General features: G+C 40.3%; 2 protein-coding genes and 1 long non-coding RNA gene across 3 annotated transcripts in view; 1 reads left to right on the top strand and 2 right to left on the bottom strand.

The window, feature by feature from the left end:
- Nucleotides 1-419: 419 nt before the first annotated feature.
- LOC103513297 (fibrillin-2-like) overlaps nt 420-21,755 on the bottom strand; it is a gene marked incomplete at its 3' end in the record, with an annotated part of 40,421 nt that continues 19,085 nt past the window's right edge. The window contains exons 16-25 of the mRNA XM_026826542.1: nt 21,257-21,513; nt 19,734-19,848; nt 18,231-18,359; nt 17,824-17,987; nt 16,869-17,001; nt 13,527-13,829; nt 12,860-13,020; nt 11,873-12,047; nt 7,267-7,509; nt 420-604 (exon numbers count right to left, since the gene is read on the bottom strand). Coding sequence (XP_026682343.1) covers nt 420-604; nt 7,267-7,509; nt 11,873-12,047; nt 12,860-13,020; nt 13,527-13,829; nt 16,869-17,001; nt 17,824-17,987; nt 18,231-18,359; nt 19,734-19,848; nt 21,257-21,513 — 1,865 coding nt within the window. The remainder of the gene's footprint in view (nt 605-7,266; nt 7,510-11,872; nt 12,048-12,859; nt 13,021-13,526; nt 13,830-16,868; nt 17,002-17,823; nt 17,988-18,230; nt 18,360-19,733; nt 19,849-21,256; nt 21,514-21,755) is intronic.
- On the top strand, nt 8,876-9,831 carry LOC103513292. The gene has a single exon (XM_008478109.3). The coding sequence runs from the start codon at nt 8,910-8,912 to the stop codon at nt 9,648-9,650; it is 741 nt and encodes a 246-aa protein (XP_008476331.1). The 5' UTR covers nt 8,876-8,909; the 3' UTR covers nt 9,651-9,831.
- Nucleotides 20,245-21,393, bottom strand: LOC113469091. Its single transcript, XR_003392626.1, has 2 exons — nt 21,257-21,393; nt 20,245-20,297 (listed from the first exon to the last, which is right to left on the bottom strand). It is a non-coding gene; the product is annotated as an uncharacterized LOC113469091 (long non-coding RNA).

Genomic DNA, 21,755 nt, shown 5'->3' with positions numbered 1-21,755 from the left:
GGGGCGGATTTCATTCTAAACGGATAAGGTTTGTTCTCGGAACATCTGTCTTTCGCCTATCCTGTCTTCCTTCACTCTTCGCTTTCGGGACGATTAGACCTCAAACCTGTTTTACTCTTAAGCTGTGTTTAAACATGGTCGACCGGCTGCCGGGGTAAATCTATGTTGTCGAGGCAGTGTGGACGATTCAGTCAACATTGATCGACGGCCGGTCGACTATATGTGGACACATCTTTAGACTGACATCGAGCTCATGACACCAGTGGGAATATTGATCTCACCTGACTATATGTGGACACATCTTTAGACTTACATCGAGCTCATGACAACAATGGGAATATTGATCTCACCTGGCTATATGTGGACACATCTTTAGACTTACATCGAGTTCATGACAACAATGGGAATATTGATCTCACCTGACAGCCTTCCCGACACTTGCTGTCGTCCGTACACTCATCCTGATCCAGACAGAATGTTCCCGTCCGATCCAGTTTGAATCCCCGTGGACACAAACACCGGAAACTGCCCATGGTGTTAATACAGGTGCCGGGTTTGGGACATACCGCTACGCCGTTTATCTCCTCCTTACACTCGTCGATATCTAGGGAGACGGAATAGAATAGGACTATTTTTAATCCAGTCCGTTCTTTTACGTGCAGACATATGCTTGAGAATCACTTCACTGCACAGGAAAACCTACTTTCATTACTCCAAAGTTCAATCTAGGTACCTAGCTACCTGCTAGAGGCAAAGTTGAGTGTTTTTTTCTTCAAGTGAGCAATATTGTATGGTTTTCAATAGATAATAACTAGTTTTTTACACATGTCAGATAAAAACTTATCAAAGAAGTTTACTAAATTGTTGTTTCGCGATAAATCTAATGATTATCTCGAGTTTGAAATGTATTTTATAAATAGGTTCTAGAAAAAACATGAACCCTTTGACCTATAAAACATCTATGCTTGACAAGCTGTTTTTGAGAATTACGTTGTGAGATAACGTATCTACGTTGAAATAATCAAGGTAAGTAAGTACTACTGATTTTCAGACATTTAAAGAAATGGTTTGAACTTTTAAATCTTCTGAAATATCTGCAATTTCACAGGAAAACCGGAAAACTTTAATCAGAATTTTTTATCTTTGACGTGGACAACTGACATCCATATTGAATTTTTTGTTTACAATTTCAATTTGCTGCAATCTCATTGGTCGAGAAAAATTAAACAAATCGTAGTTCGAAGTTTTCAAGCAAGGAGCGCTAGTAGCACAAGGCGCGTTTACACGATTCATCTGCATGGGGCGTCAATGACGGAGCTGGCCGGGCCTAAGTAAATTTGACGGATACGTTCTTGCAATGAAATCCACCGCAGTCAACAGTTAAAATAAATCAGAATGTCCCTTATTCAGTTACCCACCAAGCTCAATGGTGCTTAACTTCTGTAATGCATTAGGAAAAATCATAAATTTGTGTGAACGCCTAGAAACTTTAATTACGTATGCAATGTGCATACTTTTTATCTACACAGTACCTACCTACGGATCTCTACATACAGTTAAAATAAATCAGAATGTCCCTTATTCAGTTACCCACCAAGCTCAATGGTGCTTAACTTCTGTAATGCATTAGGAAAAATCATCATTTGTGTGAACGCCTAGAAACTTCAATTACGTATGCAATGTGCTTACTTTTTATCTACAGAGAGATAAGAAGAATAATAAAACAACTTTACACCCAGAAGAAATCTCTAGTCTTACAATGGATTCCAGCCCATTGCGATCTTGCAGGCAATGAAACCGCAGATTACCTGGCCAAGAAGGGAACAAAAATAAGTTGTACATCTCCTCAAAATATCCCTCCGTGTAATATACACACTGGCGTGCTCAGGCCGGAACTTGGCCTGGCGCACTGCCGTGCGCCTAGATCAACCAATTAGATTGCCTAATCTAAGACTTAAACCGAGAACTCACTTTGTGGCCCCGGACCTTAGTAAACACTAGCGTTGAACACCCTGTAAGGATTTCATGATTTTTTGTGTTATCGTGGCTGACTATCATACGTAATATTACCTTGATAGCGGACTGTAGCTTGATGATCTGACTTCGATGTTTGGTCTGGTCAAGGTGTATGGTTATCGAGGTCCTGGGTTCGAATCCATGCTCATGACGTCTTTTCCTGTTGTCTCCTTTCTTTCCTGCTTGATGATCTGACTTCGATGTTTGGTCTGGTCAAGGTGTATGGTTATCGAGGTCCTGGGTTCGAATCCATGCTCATGACGTCTTTTTCTGTTGTCTCCTTTCTTTCCTTTCTTCTTCTTCTCATGACCGTCAGTATGATTCAAATTACGCCGGTGTCGTCCGTTTATCTTACATGAGAAACAGCCTGGAGTCAATGAGAAAAAATTTATTAATAATTCCATGTGACTCTACAGCTCTACACGTGAGAAAACCTTTGATGACTTTGAAGGTAGTATGCACGGAAGAACAACTTTGAGCTTGAAATTTGAAGGTAGTATGAACTTAAGAACATCTTTGAAGTTGAATTTTTTTGAAGAGACATGTTTGTTCCATTTTATTGCTTTCTACTATCTTCTAGGGGTAAAAATGGCTCGAAATGTTTCGTGCAATATACAAATTCCATGTCCTTACGTGGTGTAGTGGTCCAGACACTCGCCTCGTTATCAGGAGGTCGTGGGTTCAATCAAAGCCGAGGTACGGAAAAGAGGAACTTTTCAAAAATGTTCAGCACACTTACAAATAAGATTTTTCTTATTCAATTTTGGGCCCAATTAGACCTGTGAGGCTTTCTTTTTCATAAAACAATTCATTCACACTGCCGTGCGCCTAGATAATTTCCTAAAGCTCAAATAAATAAACAAATGTTAGGTTCAGGATATCAAATTTGATATTTTTTGACCTCACAATACAATTCTTCGTCTCGCAAAGGTCCCGTAACCAAAACGGCTCTTGAACTTAACCAAACTTAACCCATAACCTGCTAGATTTTACTTTCCATTACCTTCTGTGGATATAATCTTGTCACTGTTCAAGCTTTGGCTAGCATACTCTCCGCCTCCTTCTACTATAGGGTAGGTAGGTATACCGCCCAGGTTCGGCCTCTCATAAGATCGGAATCCAGGGTAGAGGCCGGAGGATATGGTGGCCAGACAATGGCCTTGGCCTATGCGTTGATATCTGAAAACGGAATGGCAAACCGATATCAGCAACCTCCTTGGCCGAGTGGGTATCACACTAGGCTTGCACGCAGGAGGCGGTTCGATTCTCGGGGGGCCGAGGTTTTTTTCGGCTATGTGCTTGGAGTTCGGGGTGCACTCAGCCTCGTAAGGACAATTAAGTAGGTAGCTATTTTAATCGAGTAGCGACCAGTGGCGACATTACCAGTGTAAAAGATTATTGAAATAGTATGGTGACACATTCGTCAATATCTCGCCCGTCCACTGTGAGGCCAGACTCCAAACAAAGATCTGTGTACTCCTGCGAGCATGTTAAATAAGAAATAAGAGCTCAATTAGGGGTTCCCTATCGAAAGTTTCAAGTTTTCGAGCTTTAAGCAAGAACATCTTTGAATTTGAATTCACAAACTTTGAAGCTAGTATGCACGTAAGAACATCTTTGCCAGTTTTGAGGATATTGAAATATGGAAATTGACACAGTGGATTCGTATTGGAATTCCACTGGTCTACTTACCCGCTAGGACATTCACAAGAGAATCCACTAATTCCTAGTGGCGTACACCCGAATGAGCACGGGCTAGACAGACAGCTGCTACTCAGTTGTGTGCACAGCTGTAGGGCGGCTTCAAACTGGAAACCATCTGGACAGCCACATCGGTAACTACCGGCAGTGTTGAAACATTTACCGCCGCGCTCACCTCCGGGTTTGAGACCTGAGGGAAAAAGATGTAATAAAATAGACCTTGTTTGTTGTTGTTGTTGTTGTTGTTGTTGTTGTTGTTGTTGTTGTTGTTGTTGTTGTTAGTGTTGTTGTTGTTGTTGGTGTTGTTGTTGTTGTAGCGGCTTTACCTATAGCCGAAAGGTGATGACAACATGGAGAAAATATCTCTTCCATCACCCATACACCAGGGTGATGGAAACCATCTGGACAGTCATAAAAAGCCACTCAAAATCCAACAAGAAGAAAACAGCAAATACTTACAAATTGAAGATGGGCGATAATCTCATTGAAAATCCAACAGCTGTGGCTAATACCTTTAATAAGTACTGGATAAACATAGCACAGGAAATATCCAAATCTTCTCCTCCCCCTCCCCCTTCGACTACATCTCCCTATACGCCACCTTCTTCTTCTTCTTCTCCTTCTTGTTTAATTAGCTCGTCCTGAACCGCAGTCAACCATCGTGAGGAGTTGTGCTTGTTCTTTAAAAGCAGAGAGAACCCTTTGAAGAGCTGTCAGCTAGATAGCCTGGTTGGGGTTAGCTCTTCTTCTCCCTGTTTATAGTCTCACAGCCAGACGCTAGTCTACTCTCTGTGGACCTCGTTTATCCTGTCCACTTCATCTTGGACACCCTTCGCTGGAAGTCCAGAAGAAGTAAACAGAGTTGTATTTTATCATGTGAAAAAAAAGTGAGTCAATATGGCCGACAAAATGGCGGACTCTTTTTCATCTTCAACACCGTGCCTGCCAAGCTCGACATTGTTTTTCCACGATGTTTCCACAAAATCTCTCATCTAATTGTAAATATCCTAATATCCTCCATTAATTCCCGTTTTATCCCTCACACAACTCGAAAAACCCCGGAGAAAGGACAAAATCCCCGAAAGTGGAAACAGTACGTAAGCGCTCGTGGCAGCAAGTGTGGTGGCGCCATTACGTCCACATTTGTTTCTTTTTGGATTACATAGACAATTCTTCTCATGACTGACTTTTATTTCACACAGCTGCGGGAGACAGTAAACGTGCACAGAAAAAAGATGGAAGAACACACGAAGATCAGAAAGTAAGGGCCCGTTCCCAATTGTCGTTCGAAAAAAAAAAATCGCGTCGTGTGTAGTGGAAACACTCCCATTGAAATTACATTGTCTACAGCTACACGGACATCTTGTGTCGTTCGGAAAAAAATCGCGTCGTGTGTAGTGGGAACACTCCCATTGAAATTACATTGTCTACACGGACATCTTGTGTCGTTCGGAAAAAATCGCGTCGTGTGTAGTGGGAATAGGTACTCCCATTGAAATTACATTGTCTACACGGACATCTTGTGTCGTTCGGAAAAAAATCGCGTCGTGTGTAGTGGGAACACTCTTACCTGTCGTATTACTGGATGGTTCACATGGGTTCCTGGCACACTCGTTATCGTCTATACACTCATTGGAGAATGGATGACGCACGTAACCCTCTGGACATCCGCATTTATATCCGCCCAACAGATTCTGAAACAGAGTAGATTATTTAGTTTTAATAAAGTTTTCATTTTTTAGAAACATCATCATTTCTTAGATAAATCGTATCTTCTCCTAGAAAAAAAATCCGCTTCAGAACCTATAGTTTCAATATCACCGACACAAGGACCATGGTCAATATGGTTATTCTCCAAACCTTGAAAATCAAACGGAATTCTAACATTCTAGGGTAGCCAGCCTAGTTAGCTTAGTTGGTAGTGCGTCTGCCTCGTAAGCGCTAGGCCGCGGGTTCGATTCCCGCCCGGGGCGGATTTCATCCTGATGGGATAATATTCGTTCTCGGAACGGCTGGCTTTCTCCTATCCTGTCTTCCTTCTCTCTTCGATTTCCGGACGATAAGACCATAGCAGTTACAGTTCCCTCTTTCAAACCTCTTTTAAAAAAAAAAAAGACTAGATAGATTGGTTGATACCGCGTCTGCTTTGTAAGCGCTAGGTCGCGAGTTCGATTACCGCCCGGGGCGGATTTCATTCTAAACGGATAAGGTTTGTTCTCGGAACATCTGTCTTTCGCCTATCCTGTCGTCCTTCTCTCTTCGCTTTCGGGACGATTAGACCTTAAACCTGTTTTACTCTTAAGCTGTGTTTAAACATGGTCGACCGGCTGTCGAGGTGAATATGTGTTGTCGAGCCACTGTGGACGATTCAGTCAACATTTTTTAAACATGGTCGACCGGCTGTCGAGGTGAATATGTGTTGTCGAGCCACTGTGGACGATTCAGTCAACATTTTTTTCTTTTTTTTTTCAAGAGGTTTGACAGAGGGAACTGTAACTGCTATGGTCTTATCGTCCCGAAATCGAAGAGAGAAGGAAGACAGGATAGGAGATCATAGCAGGCTACTATTCCGTGAACGAACATTTTAGCATCAAGGTCGAAGATCATGGCCACAATGGCATATTGATTCACTGATAATTTGTTTTGGATGGGCACTCTGTGATCTGACATTGAGTTCTGACAACAATGGCTCTTTCCTCACTCATGCTATATGGTTGTGGACACTCTTTAGATTAATGCAGTATCATGAAACAATGGATATTGATCTCAACCTGATATTATGTGGAACACACTCGTGTATAGACTTACATCGAGCTCATGCGACACCAAATGGGGGAATATTGGTCCTCACCTGACAGCACTTACCCTCCGACACTTGCTATCGTTCCGTACACTCATCCTGATTCCAGACAGATGTTCCGGTCTATCAGCAGCTTGTCCCGTAGGCACACACGGAAAATGGATGGTGCTTGATACAGAGGCGTGCCCATGGTGTTAATACAGTTGCCGCGGTATTCTCCTCAGATACAGCGATCGAGAGAGAAGAGAATGAGAGAGAGAGAGAGAGAGAGAGAGAGATAGAGAGAGATTTAAAATAACCGTGTACATAGAAAGATTAAATACTACCTTGTTTGTCCTGCTCAAAGAAGACCAACAAAAAAAAAAAAAAAAGAAAAAAACTCCCAAGAAATTCAAAATAATGAGATTGGAAAGAAAGTACATAATGACAATAAAAGGGATTTTAATTGTGTTAAGCATAACTGCTTGTCACAAAATATGTCATTCCCCGCGCTTAATACACTATGCTTATCATAACTTGACTTGAACTCGAACCACCCAACCTCCAGCTTCAAAGCTACCATGCTAACCATACATAACTGGATTGGTAACATAAATGATCAAAGATAAATGTTACCTTCAACACCAATCTGTAAAATCTGAAGCAAGGACTGTATTCTTTATTGCCTCTATTACTCTGAATAGGTAATATGTCAAATTGGGATATTCAATCTATAAAACATCAGGGGAAAAACTTCGTGATAGACCTACCTCTGCAATGGTCACCATCCTGTTTGAAACCCGGCCGACACGCACAACTATAGCTCCCCACCGTATTCACACATATCTGCTGACAAATATGCCGCCCCGTAGCGCACTCGTCACTATCCAAACACGTGCCACTCCCGTCCGAGCTTAACTCGAAGCCCGGATGACAGCCACAGGTGTAGCTACCTTCCGTGTTAGTACAGGTGTGAGCGCACAGGCCAGGGAATTGCTCACACTCATTGATATCTGGAAGAAGACAGAATGGTTAGCTGTTTCGTATAAAATGTTATATTGTATGGCGCAGGGTTCTCCTGGAGTAGCTCTTCCACCCAACCACTATTTTTCTATTATTATTATTTCACTGTAAGCCTCATTTGTGAAATTCTTTTGTTTGGTAGGGGTTTAGTCAATAATGTTACTGTATAACTAATGAAATTCCAAGCTAAATACAAAAAAACTACCTATGTTAGCTATTTTTGAAACCACTGTTTCATAAAAACGGACGAACTTGGTGAAACATGCAAAACACAAATATGTCTCAAAAACACCCAAGAATTGGTGTGCTCCTTCGATTCATTATACATTATAGGTACCTACATACTTCACAAAAGAACCAAATTTTCTTACTAGGACTTACTTACTTTTACTTGAGGATATTAACTGAGATTGGTACATAATGATCAAAGATAAAATGTTACCTTCAACACCAATCTGTAAAATCTGAAGCAAGGACTGTATTCTTTAATTGCCTCCATTACTCTGAATAGGTAATATGTCAATTGGGATATTCAATCTATAAAACATCAGGGGAAAAACTTCGTGATAGTAACTGAGATTGGTACATAATGATCAAAGATAAAATGTTACCTTCAACACCAATCTGTAAAATCTGAAGCAAGGACTGTATTCTTTAACTGCCTCTATTACTCTGAATAGGTAATATGTCCATTGGGATATTCAATCTATAAAACATCAGGGGAAAAACTTCGTGATACACCTACCTCTGCAATGGTCACCATCCTGTTTGAAACCCGGCCGACACGCACAATTCGTGATAGACCTACCTCTGCAATGGTCACCATCCTGTTTGAAACCCGGCCGACACGCACAGCTATAGCTCCCCACCGTATTCACACATATCTGCTGACAAATATGCCGCCCCGTAGCGCACTCGTCACTATCCAAACACGTGCCACTCCCGTCCGAGCTTAACTCGAAGCCCGGATGACAGGTGACGTTTGTTCATCTCGAACTGGCCCTGCTCGTTCCCCTTCTCTATGTAGTACTCGAAATCATTCTGGAAATTAATCAAATTAAAATAGTTAATTAAGGCTCTAGGGACCTCAAAACGTGTTTTGGCACTAAAAAAAACTGACCATCGAAATTTTGACCCGATTACATTACTTTCCTTCCTATAGGATAAGGAAAGTAAAAATGCGTCGAAATGTTTCGTGTAATATACACACTGGCGTGCTCAGGCCGGAACTTGGCCTGGCGCACTGCCGTGCGCCTAGATCAACCAATTAGATTGCCTAATCCAAGACTTAAACCGAGTACTCACTTTGTGGCCCCGGACCTTAGTAAACACTAGCGGAAGTTAGAAGTCTGAACTGAACACCAAAGAAATTGTCAAAATTCCTACGATTATGAGTGAAAATCAAATGGTGAACAATCATTATTGTCAGTTACAAACCGAAAATGGGCTAAGTAGAAACGGTATTTTTTCGTCCACGAAAAGTGACGATATGATGGATATTGAAAATCGGACTGAAAATAAAATAACATTTAGGAACAAGAGCAATATTCTCCACAATATGCTTCTATTCAGATGGTCGACAGCAAAGAATTTCAACCAAGGCAAAGAAGAACGAGTGGGAACTTATAGTGATGAAGATTGTAAAAACACAAGTCGAAGAGATAGGGCTAAGTTTTCAACAGATAGATTTCGCACAAGTGATAAACTTTCCAAAGATAGTTTTTGTAAAGATAGTGATGAAAACGGTAAAGATAAAATGATTAAAAATAGCGATGAGATTGATGAGCTTAGGGCTAAGTTTTCAACAGATAAAGATACATTTTGTACAACAAGTGATAAACTTTCCAAAGATAGTTTTTGTAAGGATAGTGAAGATAAAGATAAAGTTAAAAATAGCGATGAGACTGATGAGCTTCCTGAGGAGCCCACTACTTGTTGTATGTCTGGCTGCGCCAATTGTGTCTGGATTGAGTATGCCGAGAAATTGAACGAACTGTTCCAAGGCCAGTCGGACAAAGCGAAGAGAATCATTCTGGAGAAGGTGCAAGATCCGAACATGAAGGCTTTCCTACAGATGGAATTGGATGCGTTGGAGAGAAAGAAAAAAGACGGCGAAGATGAAACAAGTTAGCTTTTAGGCAATAGATATCGACTGCGCCAGTTACAAAAAAATAAAAAAAAAATAATAAAAAAACTCAAGTCTTTTGAGAATAGGTAGTGGGAAGCAAATCAGCAAACCAATTATTATTTAGGTATTTGTTTTCGGTGATATAAAACCTATAAATCTATATCTATAAAAGAGTAAACCCTGACTCATTCATTCATTCATTCATTCATTCATAATCAACGCACAGCCGAAACGGCTATTTAGGTATTTGTTTTCGGTGATATAAAACCTATAAATCTATATCTATAAAAGAGTAAACCCTGACTCATTCATTCATTCATTCATAATCAACGCACAGCCGAAACGGATGGACCGATTTTGATGAAACATAGAGAATAGCTTCCTTTTGATTTGAATAGACCCACTAAGAACGGATTTTCAGAAACTCGCAGTGGTTTCCAAACTATGACCAAAAAACTACTAAAAATCGACCCATGGGCAAAACGGGTGGGTCAATTTACATGAAGTTTGTAAGTAAGATAGTTGTCTTGCCTTTTAGTAAGTATCCTAAGAACAAGAACGGATTCGAAAACTATCGATAGTTATCGATAGTTTTTTTGAAAACTATCGATAACTATCGATGGCGCCGACTATCGATAGTTCGCCTCCTCTACGCCTCAGTGGAGAAAAAGTCATATATGAAGGTTTTCTTCTGCGACTTTCAATGCACCTCGAAGTTAATTTCAGACTTACCAATGCAGTGTCTACCGTCAGGAGCTAGTGCGTAACCATAGGGACAGATACACCGGAATGACCCAGGTACATTGTGACATCGGAAGGCGCACTGATTGGATAACTCCAGGCACTCGTTGATATCCTCGCACGTCTGTTGAAAACAGGGGGAGGGAGATTACACAAGTTTAACTTTTTATTAGACTTATGGTGGATTTCACCAATGACCAAATGAGAGATTTAGATTTAACTAATGGAAGAATTTTTAATCATCCAAAAAGGATATTTTAATAATCAAAAAGCAGTTTTTAATGATCCAATAAGTAGTCCTTTTTGGATTATTGAAAATTTCTCCCATTAGTGAAATCTTTCATTACTTTATCTTGGACACTCGTTACTATGTTCAAAGTCCAGAAGAGGTTAGGTAGTAGAACAGCCGCGGTAGACAATAATAGACAAAATCCGCCCCGGGCGGGAATCGAACCCGCGGCCTAGCGCTTACAAGGCAGACGCACTACCAACTAAGCTATCTAGGCTGGCCAGTCAACATTGATCGACCGCCGGTCGACTATGTGTGGACACATCTTTAGACTGACATCGAGCTCATGACAACAATGGGAATATTGGTCTCACCTGACAGCCTTCCCGACACTTGCTATCGTCCGTACACTCATCCTGATCCAGACAGAATGTTCCGGTCCGATCCAGCTTGAATCCCCGTGGACACAAACACCGGAAACTGCCCATGGTGTTGATACAAGTGCCAGGTTTGGGACATACCGCTACGCCGTTTATCTCCTCCTTACACTCGTCCATATCTAGGAAGACGGAATAGAATTTTTTTTTTTTTAAAGAAATAACATAGAAAATAATAACATAGAAAAGATTAAAATACCTTGTTTGTAACATAGAAAAGATTAAAATACCTTGTTTGTCCTGCTCAAATGAGACAAAAAAAAAAAAAAAAAAAAAAAAACCCCCAAAAATTAAAAAAAGAAAAGGAAAAAACCAGGGAATTGCTCACACTCATTGATATCTGGACGAAGACAGAATGGTTAGCTGTTTCGTATAAAATGTTATATTGTATGGCGCTCTTTTGTGGCAAGGTTCTCCTGGAGTAGCTCTTCCACCCAACCACTATTTTTCTATTATTATTATTATTTCACTGTAAGCCTCATTTGTGAAATTCTTTTGTTTGGTAGGGGTTTAATTAATAATATTATTGTATAACTAATGAAATTCCAAGCTAAATACAAAAAACCTACCTATGTTAGCTATTTTTGAAACCATGGTTTCATAAAAACGGACGAACTTGGTGAAAATTTGTAAAACACCAATATGTCTCAAAAACACCCAAGAATTGGTGTGCTCCTTCGATTCATTATAGGTACCTACATACTTTACAAAAGAACCAAATTTTCTTACTAGGACTTACTTACTTTTACTTGAGGATATCCCCAGAGCAACCCGACCACAAATAAAACTTAGAAAAGGTAGAAGTGAAGAAGGCTTACCTCTACATTTAGTATCGCCATGGTATAGCTTGTATCCCTTGTTACAGAGACACCTGTAAGACCCTTGCGTGTTGATACACTTGCCATGTTCACAGAGGTCGGGTATGGTGACACATTCGTCAATATCTCGCCCGTCCACTGTGAGGCCAGACTCCAAACAAAGATCTGTGTACTCCTGCGAGCATGTTAATAAGAAATAAGAGCTCAATCAGGAGTTCCCTATCGAAAGTTTCAAGTTTTCGAGCTTTAAGCAAGAACATCTTTGAATTTGAATTCACAAACTTTGAAGCTAGTATGCACTTTGAAGCTAGTATGCACGTAAGAACATCTTTGCCAGTTTTGAGGACTCTACAGCGGGTATGGTGACACATTCGTCAATATCTCGCCCGTCCACTGTGAGGCCAGACTCCAAACAAAGATCTGTGTACTCCTGCGAGCATGTAAATAAGAAATAAGAGCTCAATTAGGGGTTCCCTATCGAAATTTTTAAGTTTTCGAGCTTTGAGCAAGAACATCTTTGAATTTGAATTCACAAACTTTGAAGCTAGTATGCACGTAAGAACATCTTTGCCGGTTTTGAGGACTCTACACGTGAGAAAACCTTTGATGACTTTGAAGGTAGTATGCACGGATGAACAACTTTGTGCTTGAAATTTGAAGGTAGTATGGACTTAAGAACATCTTTGAAGTTGAATTTTTTTGAAGAGACATGTTTGTTCCATTTTATTGCTTTCTACTATCTTCTAGGGGTAAAAATGGCTCGAAATGTTTCGTGCAATATACATAGGTACTGGCGTGCTGAGGCCGGAACTTGGCCTGGCACACTGCCGTGCGCCTAGATAATTTCCTAAAGCTCAAATAAATAAACAAATGTTAGGTTCAGGATATCAAATTTGATATTTTTTGACTTCACAATCGTCCTTCGTTTCGCAAAGGTCCCGTAACCAAAACGGCTCTTGAACTTAACCAAACTTAACCCATAATTACCTGAGATCCACGAGTGGGGCACAACTGACACTGAGGCCCCCAGGCCATACCCATTGTACAACAGCAGTCCATACGAGTGACTTCCATGAGTAGGGCGGGGCCTGTCGGTAGAACACAGCGACCATTGGTCAAGCTACGATAGCAGAATCCGAGGCGTTGATCTGAAAATGAAAAGAAATGGGATACAAGGCTGTTTTATCGCACAGCAAATGGGTTGGTTTCTAAATGAGGTCCTGAATTGAGGGAGTGTTCGATGGAAAGTAGGGAAAATATTCTTGAAGGTAGAAAGATTAAACTTTTTTTTAGCGTCTCTCCATTGTTCGGTAAAATAGGAGTCTCTAACTGTTATTACTGTTCATAGAACACAGCGACCATTGGTCAAACTACGGTAGCAGAACCCGAGGCGTTGATCTGAAAATGAAAAGAAATGGGATACAAGGCTGTTTATCGCACAGCAAATGGGTTGGTTTCTAAATGAGGTCCTGAATTGAGGGAGTGTTCGATGGAAAGTAGGGAAAATATTCTTGAAGGTAGAGAGATTAAACTTTTTTTTTGCGTCTCTCCGTTGTTCGGTAAAATAGGAGTCTCTAACTGTTATTATTGTTCACTGAATTCTCAGCTTTAGGCATGCTTAATATAATTCTGAATTCTACAAACTGACCCTTACCCAAACACTGTTTTCCATCCAGGCTAAGCTTGAAGCCGCGCTCACACTCGCACCGATAGCTCCCTTCGAGATTGACGCACCGTCCGTTCGCACACGAGTCCAAATTCAGCTCGCATTCGTTCACATCGACGCATTCGTGTGATTTCCCGCCGGATTCGGCAGTTCTCGTGTCGGTGGTTGCTATAGCGACGGTAGAGTGCGTCACTTGCTGGTAGCCGGGCGGGCATGTGCACATATAGGAGCCAATCAGATTCTTGCACGAGAACTTGCACGTGTTGGCCGGCGTGCGACACTCGTCGACATCTGAACAAATGAATGTGACATGATTAAGCCTTGATTAATTAATATTCGGCAGTTCTCGTGTCGGTGGTTGCTATAGCGACGGTAGAGTGCGTCACTTGCTGGTAGCCGGGCGGGCATGTGCACATATAGGAACCAATCAGATTTTTGCACGAGAACTTGCACGTGTTGGCCGGCGTGCGACACTCGTCGACATCTGAACAAATGAATGTGACTTGTGACATGATTAAGCCTAGATTAATTATTATCATGTTTGTTTGTCTGTTTCTGTTTGTTGCATAAACAGGGATGCTAGGACAAATAACCTTGCAATTTCTTTCATAAGATGCTCCAACAATGCATCAAACAAAAAATTAAGAAAAAAAAAGTTAGTGTAGTGTAGAGTTGTCTGTTTCATATTATAGGCACAGACAGATAAAATTGTAATATCTTTTATAGTTTTATAAATGGGTAAGATGCTCCAAAAAATAACAAGAAAAAATAGAACAAAGAAAAATCCCTTTGGGTAGTGGGACCAAAATGTGGCCGGCTCACCTGAATTGGGCGAAGGACACGGTAGACAATATCGGCCCCATGCCTGTCCCATGGAACAGCAGCATTCCTTCACTGTGATTGGTTGCTTCCTGAGTAGCGTGCATGTACCCTCCTGGTAACTGTCGTAGCATACGTCCTGCCGTACGTCAATACATTTCATTCCTGTAGGTAAGTGATAGGATGAAGTGATTTTTAAATTTTAACTCGACGACCAATTAGTTCAGTTTTTAAATGTAATTTCACCTTATTCATACTGGAGATTACATTTACATAACTCTTGATACGCCGACAGTTTAATGTGTTTGTTCTAATTTTGAATTACATCCGATTGTTTTGTGGAACAAATATTTAAAACTATATGTAGGATTTGAATTCAGTTCATTTCTAATGCAACATTTTTCAAATAAATTGTGGAAAAAAAATGCCTCCTTGTTGACCTATGATTTGATATCCAAACATTCAGGTTTTATGAAATGGGTTTTTATTCTAGTAGGTAAACATAAATTTATAGGAAACTTCATTTATGTTGTATTGAAGAAACACCACATTATTATCCTGGTGAAACTTTTTTCTCTTTCCTTTGACAGTATCAAATGCTTTTTCGAGGTCATAATTTGACTGTAACGTTCATCAGATATTTTTTCTTTCGACAGTTTCGGTAATTCTGAGAACAACCTTCGCTTTACCTGATAGATTAGACGTACATTGGTATAAGTAGGGCCATCAAACGACGTACATACAAAGATTATTGTATCAACTCACCATTAGGACTCAGCATAAATCCTTCAGGGCACTCACAGGTAACTCCTCCGGCTATGTTGATACACTTCCCATCTTCACAAATACCTTCGTTCTCCTTACACTCGTTGATATCTGTAATGTGAAGGATGCAAAGTACATAAAATGATGAAAAATATCTTCCAATGCGATTTAGGTTTCGGCTTTCGGCAGATACCACAGGGGACTCAACCCAAAAGTCAGCTTTGTTGAGTAAAAATTCGTATACAGATCGCAAATACTCATGTGTTCCGATCCAATTCAACCAGGGTCGTATTTAGAGGCCCCCCCCCCTCAGGCTTCATATTTGCTTCTCTACTAATGGGCCGGACTCCGAAAATTTGCAGCATCCACCCCTTCCCCTCTTCCCGTACATCATTGTTTGGACTCTTGTCTCTCCCCCTCAATAAAATCGCCAGTTAAAAAAAAAAAAAAAAAAAAAAAAGAACTCAAGTCTTTCGAGAATAGGTAGTGGGAAGCAAATCAGCAAACAAATTATTATTTAGGTATTTGTTTTCGGTGATATAAAACCTACAAATCTATATCTATAAAAGAGTAAACCCTGACTCATTCATTCATTCATAATCAACGCACAACCGAAACGGCTGGACCGATTTTGATTAAACTTCGAGAATAGCTTCCTTTTGATTCGAATAGGCCCACTAAGAACGGATTTTCCGAAACTCCCAGTGGTTTCCAAACTATGACCAAAAAAATAAAAATCGACCCATGGCCAAAACGGGTGGGTCTATTTACATGAAGTTTGTGAGTTAGATAGTTGTCTTGCATTTTAGTAAGTAAAGGTATCCTAAGAACGGATTTTCAAAACTTGCTGTGGTGTCCAAATTAGGGACGAAAACAAATAAAAGTATAATATGGTGCCAAAATAGTATGGTCAGGTAAAACGGTACAGTACGGTACGTTACAGTCAGGTACGGCACGGTACGGTTAGGGTCAGTCAAGTACGGTCAGGTACAGTTAAGTACGGTACGATTATATGGTACGGTTAGGTCCTGTACTATATGGTACGATACGGTACGTTTAGGTACGCTACGATACGACAGAGAGAGAGAGAGAGAGAGAGAGAGAGAGAGAAAGAATAACATAGAAAAGATTAAAATACCTACCTTGTTTGTCCTGCTCAAATGAGACAAAAAAATCCCAAGAAATTCAATAATGAGATTGGAAGAATACATAATGATAAAAGGAATTTTAATTGTGTTAAGCATAACTGCTTGTCACAAATGTCATCCCCCGCTTAATACACTATGCTAAATATCATAACTTGACTTGAACTCGAACCACCAACCTCCAGCTTCAAAGCTCACCATGCTAACCACTACATAACTGAGATTGGTACATAAGAACAGTCAGATACGATTAGGTACAGTCAAGTATAGTCAGGTGCGGTACGATACGGTAAGTTACGCTACGGTCACCTATGCCTCTATGCATACGGCCATGCCTCAGCCACGCGCAAGCGGGCGGAGCCTGCTTGTTGTTAATAAAATAATAAGTGAAAATACAAACAAAGTTGTTTATTGGTTGAACAAAATGTACCATATCTTGTCAAAAATCTTGCATGACGTCTCTTCAAATTGTATTCTAGAGTAGTTTTTTCTTCGGAGAGAGACGAATTTAATGGGGTGGCCGTCTCAGTGGAGAAAAAGTCATAGATGAAGGTTTTCTTCTGCGACTTTCAATGCACCTCGAAGTTAATTTCAGACTTACCAATGCAGTGTCTACCGTCAGGAGCTAGTGCGTAACCATAGGGACAGATACACCGGAATGACCCAGGTACATTGTGACATCGGAAGGCGCACTGGTTGGATAACTCCAGGCACTCGTTGATATCCTCGCACGTCTGTTGAAAACAGGGGGAGATTACACAAGTTAACCTTTTAATTAGACTTATGGTGGATTTCACCAATGACCAAATGAGAGATTTAGATTTAACTAATGGAAGAATTTTTAATCATCCAAAAAGGATATTTTAATAGTCCAAAAAGCAGTTTTTAATGATCAAAAAGGAGTTTTTAGGGATCCAAAAAGGAGGAGTTTTTAAAAACTTCTGTTAGGATACTTAAATAGTCCTTTTTGATTATTGAAAATTCTCCCATTAGTGAAATCTTTCATTACTTTATTTTGGAACTCGTTACTATGTTCAAAGTCCAGAAGAGGTTAGGTAGTAGAACAGCCGCGGTAGACAATAATAAATAGTACGCAGAAAAAAGACGGAAGAACACGCGAAGACCGAAGGTTACGAAGACGAGTTTAACGTTTACCTACTTATTTTTATTTCAGATTTAGAAACAATATTATTTCAAAAACGATTTTTTTTTCAAGAGGTTTGACAGAGGGAACTGTAACTGCTAGGGTCTTATCGTCCCCAAATCGAAGAGACAAGGAACACGACAGGAGACAAGCAGCCGTTCCGAGAACGAACCTCATCGGTTCAGGATAAAATCCGCCCGGGCGGGAATAGAATCCGCGGACTAGCGCTTACAAGGCAGACGCGCTACCAATCAAGCTAACCAGCTCATTTCCCCGTCTTTTCCATACCTCGGCTGGGATTGAACCCACGCCCTCCTGTTTACCAGGCGAACGCCTTGACCACTACACCACCGAGGCAGTACCGTATCTTGCTTAAAAAAAATAATAAAAAATAAAAATAAATAAATAAAACCAAAGCACTATAACCAAAGTTTTCAATAGCCTTACCTATGCACTCTCGCATGGTGGGGCCCAGCTTGTATCCCTCAGGACATTGACACTCATAGCTACCGGGTGAATTAACACATTGAGCATTACCTCGACACGGAGTCGGTATCCTGTTACACTCATTGTCGTCTGAAAGAGAAAAGACAATCAGAACGGTTAACAATTTTTTTTTACACTCATTGTCGTCTGAAAGAGAAAAGACAATCAGAACGGTTAATAATTCTCTTCTCTAATGTTTTGATAGAGGGACCTGGTCTTATCGTCCCCAAATTGAATTAAAACGGAGACCAGAGAGCCAGTCTTTTCGAGAGCCAGTCTTTTCGAGAACGAACCTTGGATTTAGATATACAAGAAAACAAATTTTTAGGATACCTATGCACTCTCGCATGGTGGGGCCCAGCTTGTATCCCTCAGGACATTGACACTCATAGCTACCGGGTGAATTAACACATTGAGCGTTACCTCGACACGGAGTCGGTATCCTGTTACACTCATTGTCGTCTGAAAGAGAAAAGAAAATCTGAACGGTAACCAATTTTCTTCTCTTATGGTTTGATAGAGGGACCTGGTCTTATCGTCCCCAAATTGGATTAAAACGGAGACCAGAGAGCCAGTCTTTTCGAGAGCCATTCTTATCGAGAACGAACCTTACCTTAGATCTATTTGGGATAAAATACGCTCCGGTCGGGAATGGAACTCCCCACCTAGCGTTTACAAGGCAGACGCGCTAACTAGGTTGGCGTTAATAAGATTAGGCTTAGCTCTAGCTAAACCAATCCCGTTTCACTATTTCGTCCAAGACTGAGGCTTACCACTTCGACCCCGCCGGGCATTGAACCCGGGACCTCCGGCATGCAAGCGTGCTACGGTACAGATGAACGAACCCATCACGTTCTGACATTTCCCTGGACTAGGACAAATCCCTTCCCTCTGAAACACAAAATATAGGCCAGGTAAAATAAGCATACAATCAGATAAAACAGGGAAAAAATATAAGTCAGGTCATATGAGCAAAAAATAGGTAAACAAGCGCGGGCTGAATAGAAGTAGCACACTCATCTATGTCTACACAGCGGGTACCTGTCTTATCTGAAATAGACCAGAAATAAATTTTATTATTAGTAGGTATCTTAGTATTTTAATGAAACTATTCAAAATTGGGGGAAAAACGGTAATGTTAGAATCTAACCGTGTAGGCTACAAAACCCATCGTAGGTACCAAGATAAGATGTTGGGTTAATCAGGGACTTCATGGCCATAAAAATAATAATAATTACGGACTCTTTAATAATTACCTATATGAAAAATAGAAGGTAAGTCAAAAATCAAAGCAATATATGAGACCAAATATAGGACCTAGTTTATAGAGAACTAAACGTAGGACCTAATACGATCCAAAAAAAAAAAAAAAAAAAATATTTTTTTTTCCTTTTCAGGTGTCTCCGGAAAGGTCTCGTCGTGAACCTCGTACCTTTTTTGGTTTCATAAATAGGTAGGCAAATCAAGAAAATTGTTGGTTTAATAAAACAAGCCCCAGGCGCGGACTTAATCCTAAACAGATAAACTTTGTTCTCGGAACGACTGGCTTTCTCCTATTCTGATCTCCTTTTCCCTTCGATTTCGGGATGATAGTCTCGTTGTTACCCATCGTAGCTATCAAGATAAGATGGTGGGTTACTCAAGGAATTCATTGCCATAAAAATAATAATAATATTACGGACTCTTTAATAATTACCTATATGAAAAATAGAAGGTAATTCAAAAATCAAAGCAAAATATGAGATCAAATATAGGACCTAGTTTATAGAGGACAAAATGTAAGACCTACCTATTACGATCCAAATATGAGACAGGACCCAAATGTAGGACACTCACCCAGTTTGAATCCATCCTGACAGGAACACATAAAGCTACCGAACGTATTCGTGCAGTGTCCGTTTTCACAGATATTGTCATGTTCTTCACACTCATTAATATCTTCTAAGACCACCTGGAATTGAACGAATGAAGTGAGGTCCAAGTTTTTACCTATTGAGGTGTATGCAAAACGATAATAGTTAGTACTTCACTTTTTTTCATTCTCATTTTACATGCGTTTTCCATACATCCCAATAGTTAAAATGGACCTCCACAAGGTTACGAGTCTTCAATCAAGTATCTAAGTTTTTAACCAGGCGATTTTTACTTTAGTTAGTTTGTTGGACCATAACTCTCAAAGGGTGAGCTAAACCTTTGATGAAATTCGGGGAAAAAATTCATCGCATAAGGCAAATTTCCTCGATAGATTTTGGTCCTGATTGGACCTTTGAATATCCCCGAGGGTTTCTTTGATTAGGTGAGTTCGAAAATTTACTAAAAAGTAAATTTTATGTAAATCAAGTGTCCGTTTTCACAGATATTGTCATGTTCTTCACACTCATTAATATCTTCTAAGACCACCTGGAATTGAACGAATGAAGTGAGGTCTAAGTTTTTACCTATTGAGTTGTATGCAAAACGAATAGGTAGTACTTCACTTTTTTTTCCATTCTCATTTTACATGCGTTTTCCATACATCCCAATAGTTAAAATGGACCTCCACAAGGTTACCGAGTCTTCAATCAAGTATCTAAGTTTTTAACCAGACGAATTTTACTTTACCTAATTTGTTGCACCATAACTCTCAAAGGGTGAACTAAACCTTTGATGAAATTCGGGAAAAAAATTCATCGCATAAAGCAAATTTCCTCGATAGATTGTGGTCCTGATTGGACCTTTGAATATCCCCGAGGGTTTCTTTAATTGGGTGAGTTCGAAAATTTACTAAAAAGTAAATTTTATGTAAATCGCTACGTTTGTATTGAATTGAACCAATGAAGTGAGGTCTAAGTTTTTACCTATTGAGTTGTATGCAAAACGAATAGGTAGTACTTCACTTTTTTTTCGTTCTCATTTTACATGCGTTTTCCATACATCCCAATAGTTAAAATGGACCTCCACAAGGTTACCGAGTCTTCAATCAAGTATCTAAGTTTTTAACCAGGCGATTTTTACTTTAGTTAGTTTGTTGCACCATAACTCTCAAAGGGTGGGATAAACCTTTGATGAAATTCGGGAAAAAAATTCATCACATAAGGCAAATTTCCTCGATAGATTTTGGTCCTGATTGGACCTTTGAATATCCCCGAGGGTTTCTTTAATTGGGTGAGTTCAAAAATTTACTAAAGTAACTAAAGTAAATTTACTAAAGTAAACTTTCTGTAAATCACTACCTACGTTTGTATTTTCAATATTGTTACAATAAACGAAATAATAAGCAAATAAACTCAATCCACAGATTTTTGAGCGTACGGTAGTGTGTCGGGCCAAGATCTAGTATTATCAATTCTCAATCCTTTCTGTCCGCGTGAGTTACTTACCGTGGCAGAGTTCGGTCTATATCCCGACCCTCCCGGACACAGGGTCTTGTGTTCGTCACTTCCCACCGCAGGACACTCCTCGCACTGCGGACCCCAAGCCTTGCCGATACTGCAGCAGCAGGTTGAGCGGGTAGTCGAACCCGCGATCTCCTTGGTGCAAGTCACCCGCCGGGAACCGCCGCCATATCCACCCTCTTCTTCTTCTTCCTCCTCCTCTTCCTCTTCCGTGTCCAGGTAACAGCGGGATTCTCGTTTATCTGTAAACAGGAAAAAAAAAAAGACCGAGTTTATTGCACGAACGAAATAGAGATATGTAAGCCAGTCTGGTTAGCTTGGAGGGTAGCTTGTCTGCCTTGTAAGCCCTAGGTCGCGGGTTCGATTCCCGCCCGGGGCTGATTTTATCCTAAACAGATAAGATTCGTACCCGGAACGGTTAGCTTTCTAATATCCTGCCTTCCTTTTCTCTTCGATTTCGGGACGATAAGACCTTAGCAGCTAC

Source organism: Diaphorina citri, unplaced genomic scaffold (assembly GCF_000475195.1).
Source record: "Diaphorina citri unplaced genomic scaffold, Diaci psyllid genome assembly version 1.1 scaffold950, whole genome shotgun sequence".
Lineage (NCBI taxonomy): Eukaryota > Metazoa > Arthropoda > Insecta > Hemiptera > Psyllidae > Diaphorina > Diaphorina citri.
The sequence above is the reverse complement of the archived record's forward strand: the minus strand, read 5'-3'. Positions and strand labels throughout refer to the sequence as shown.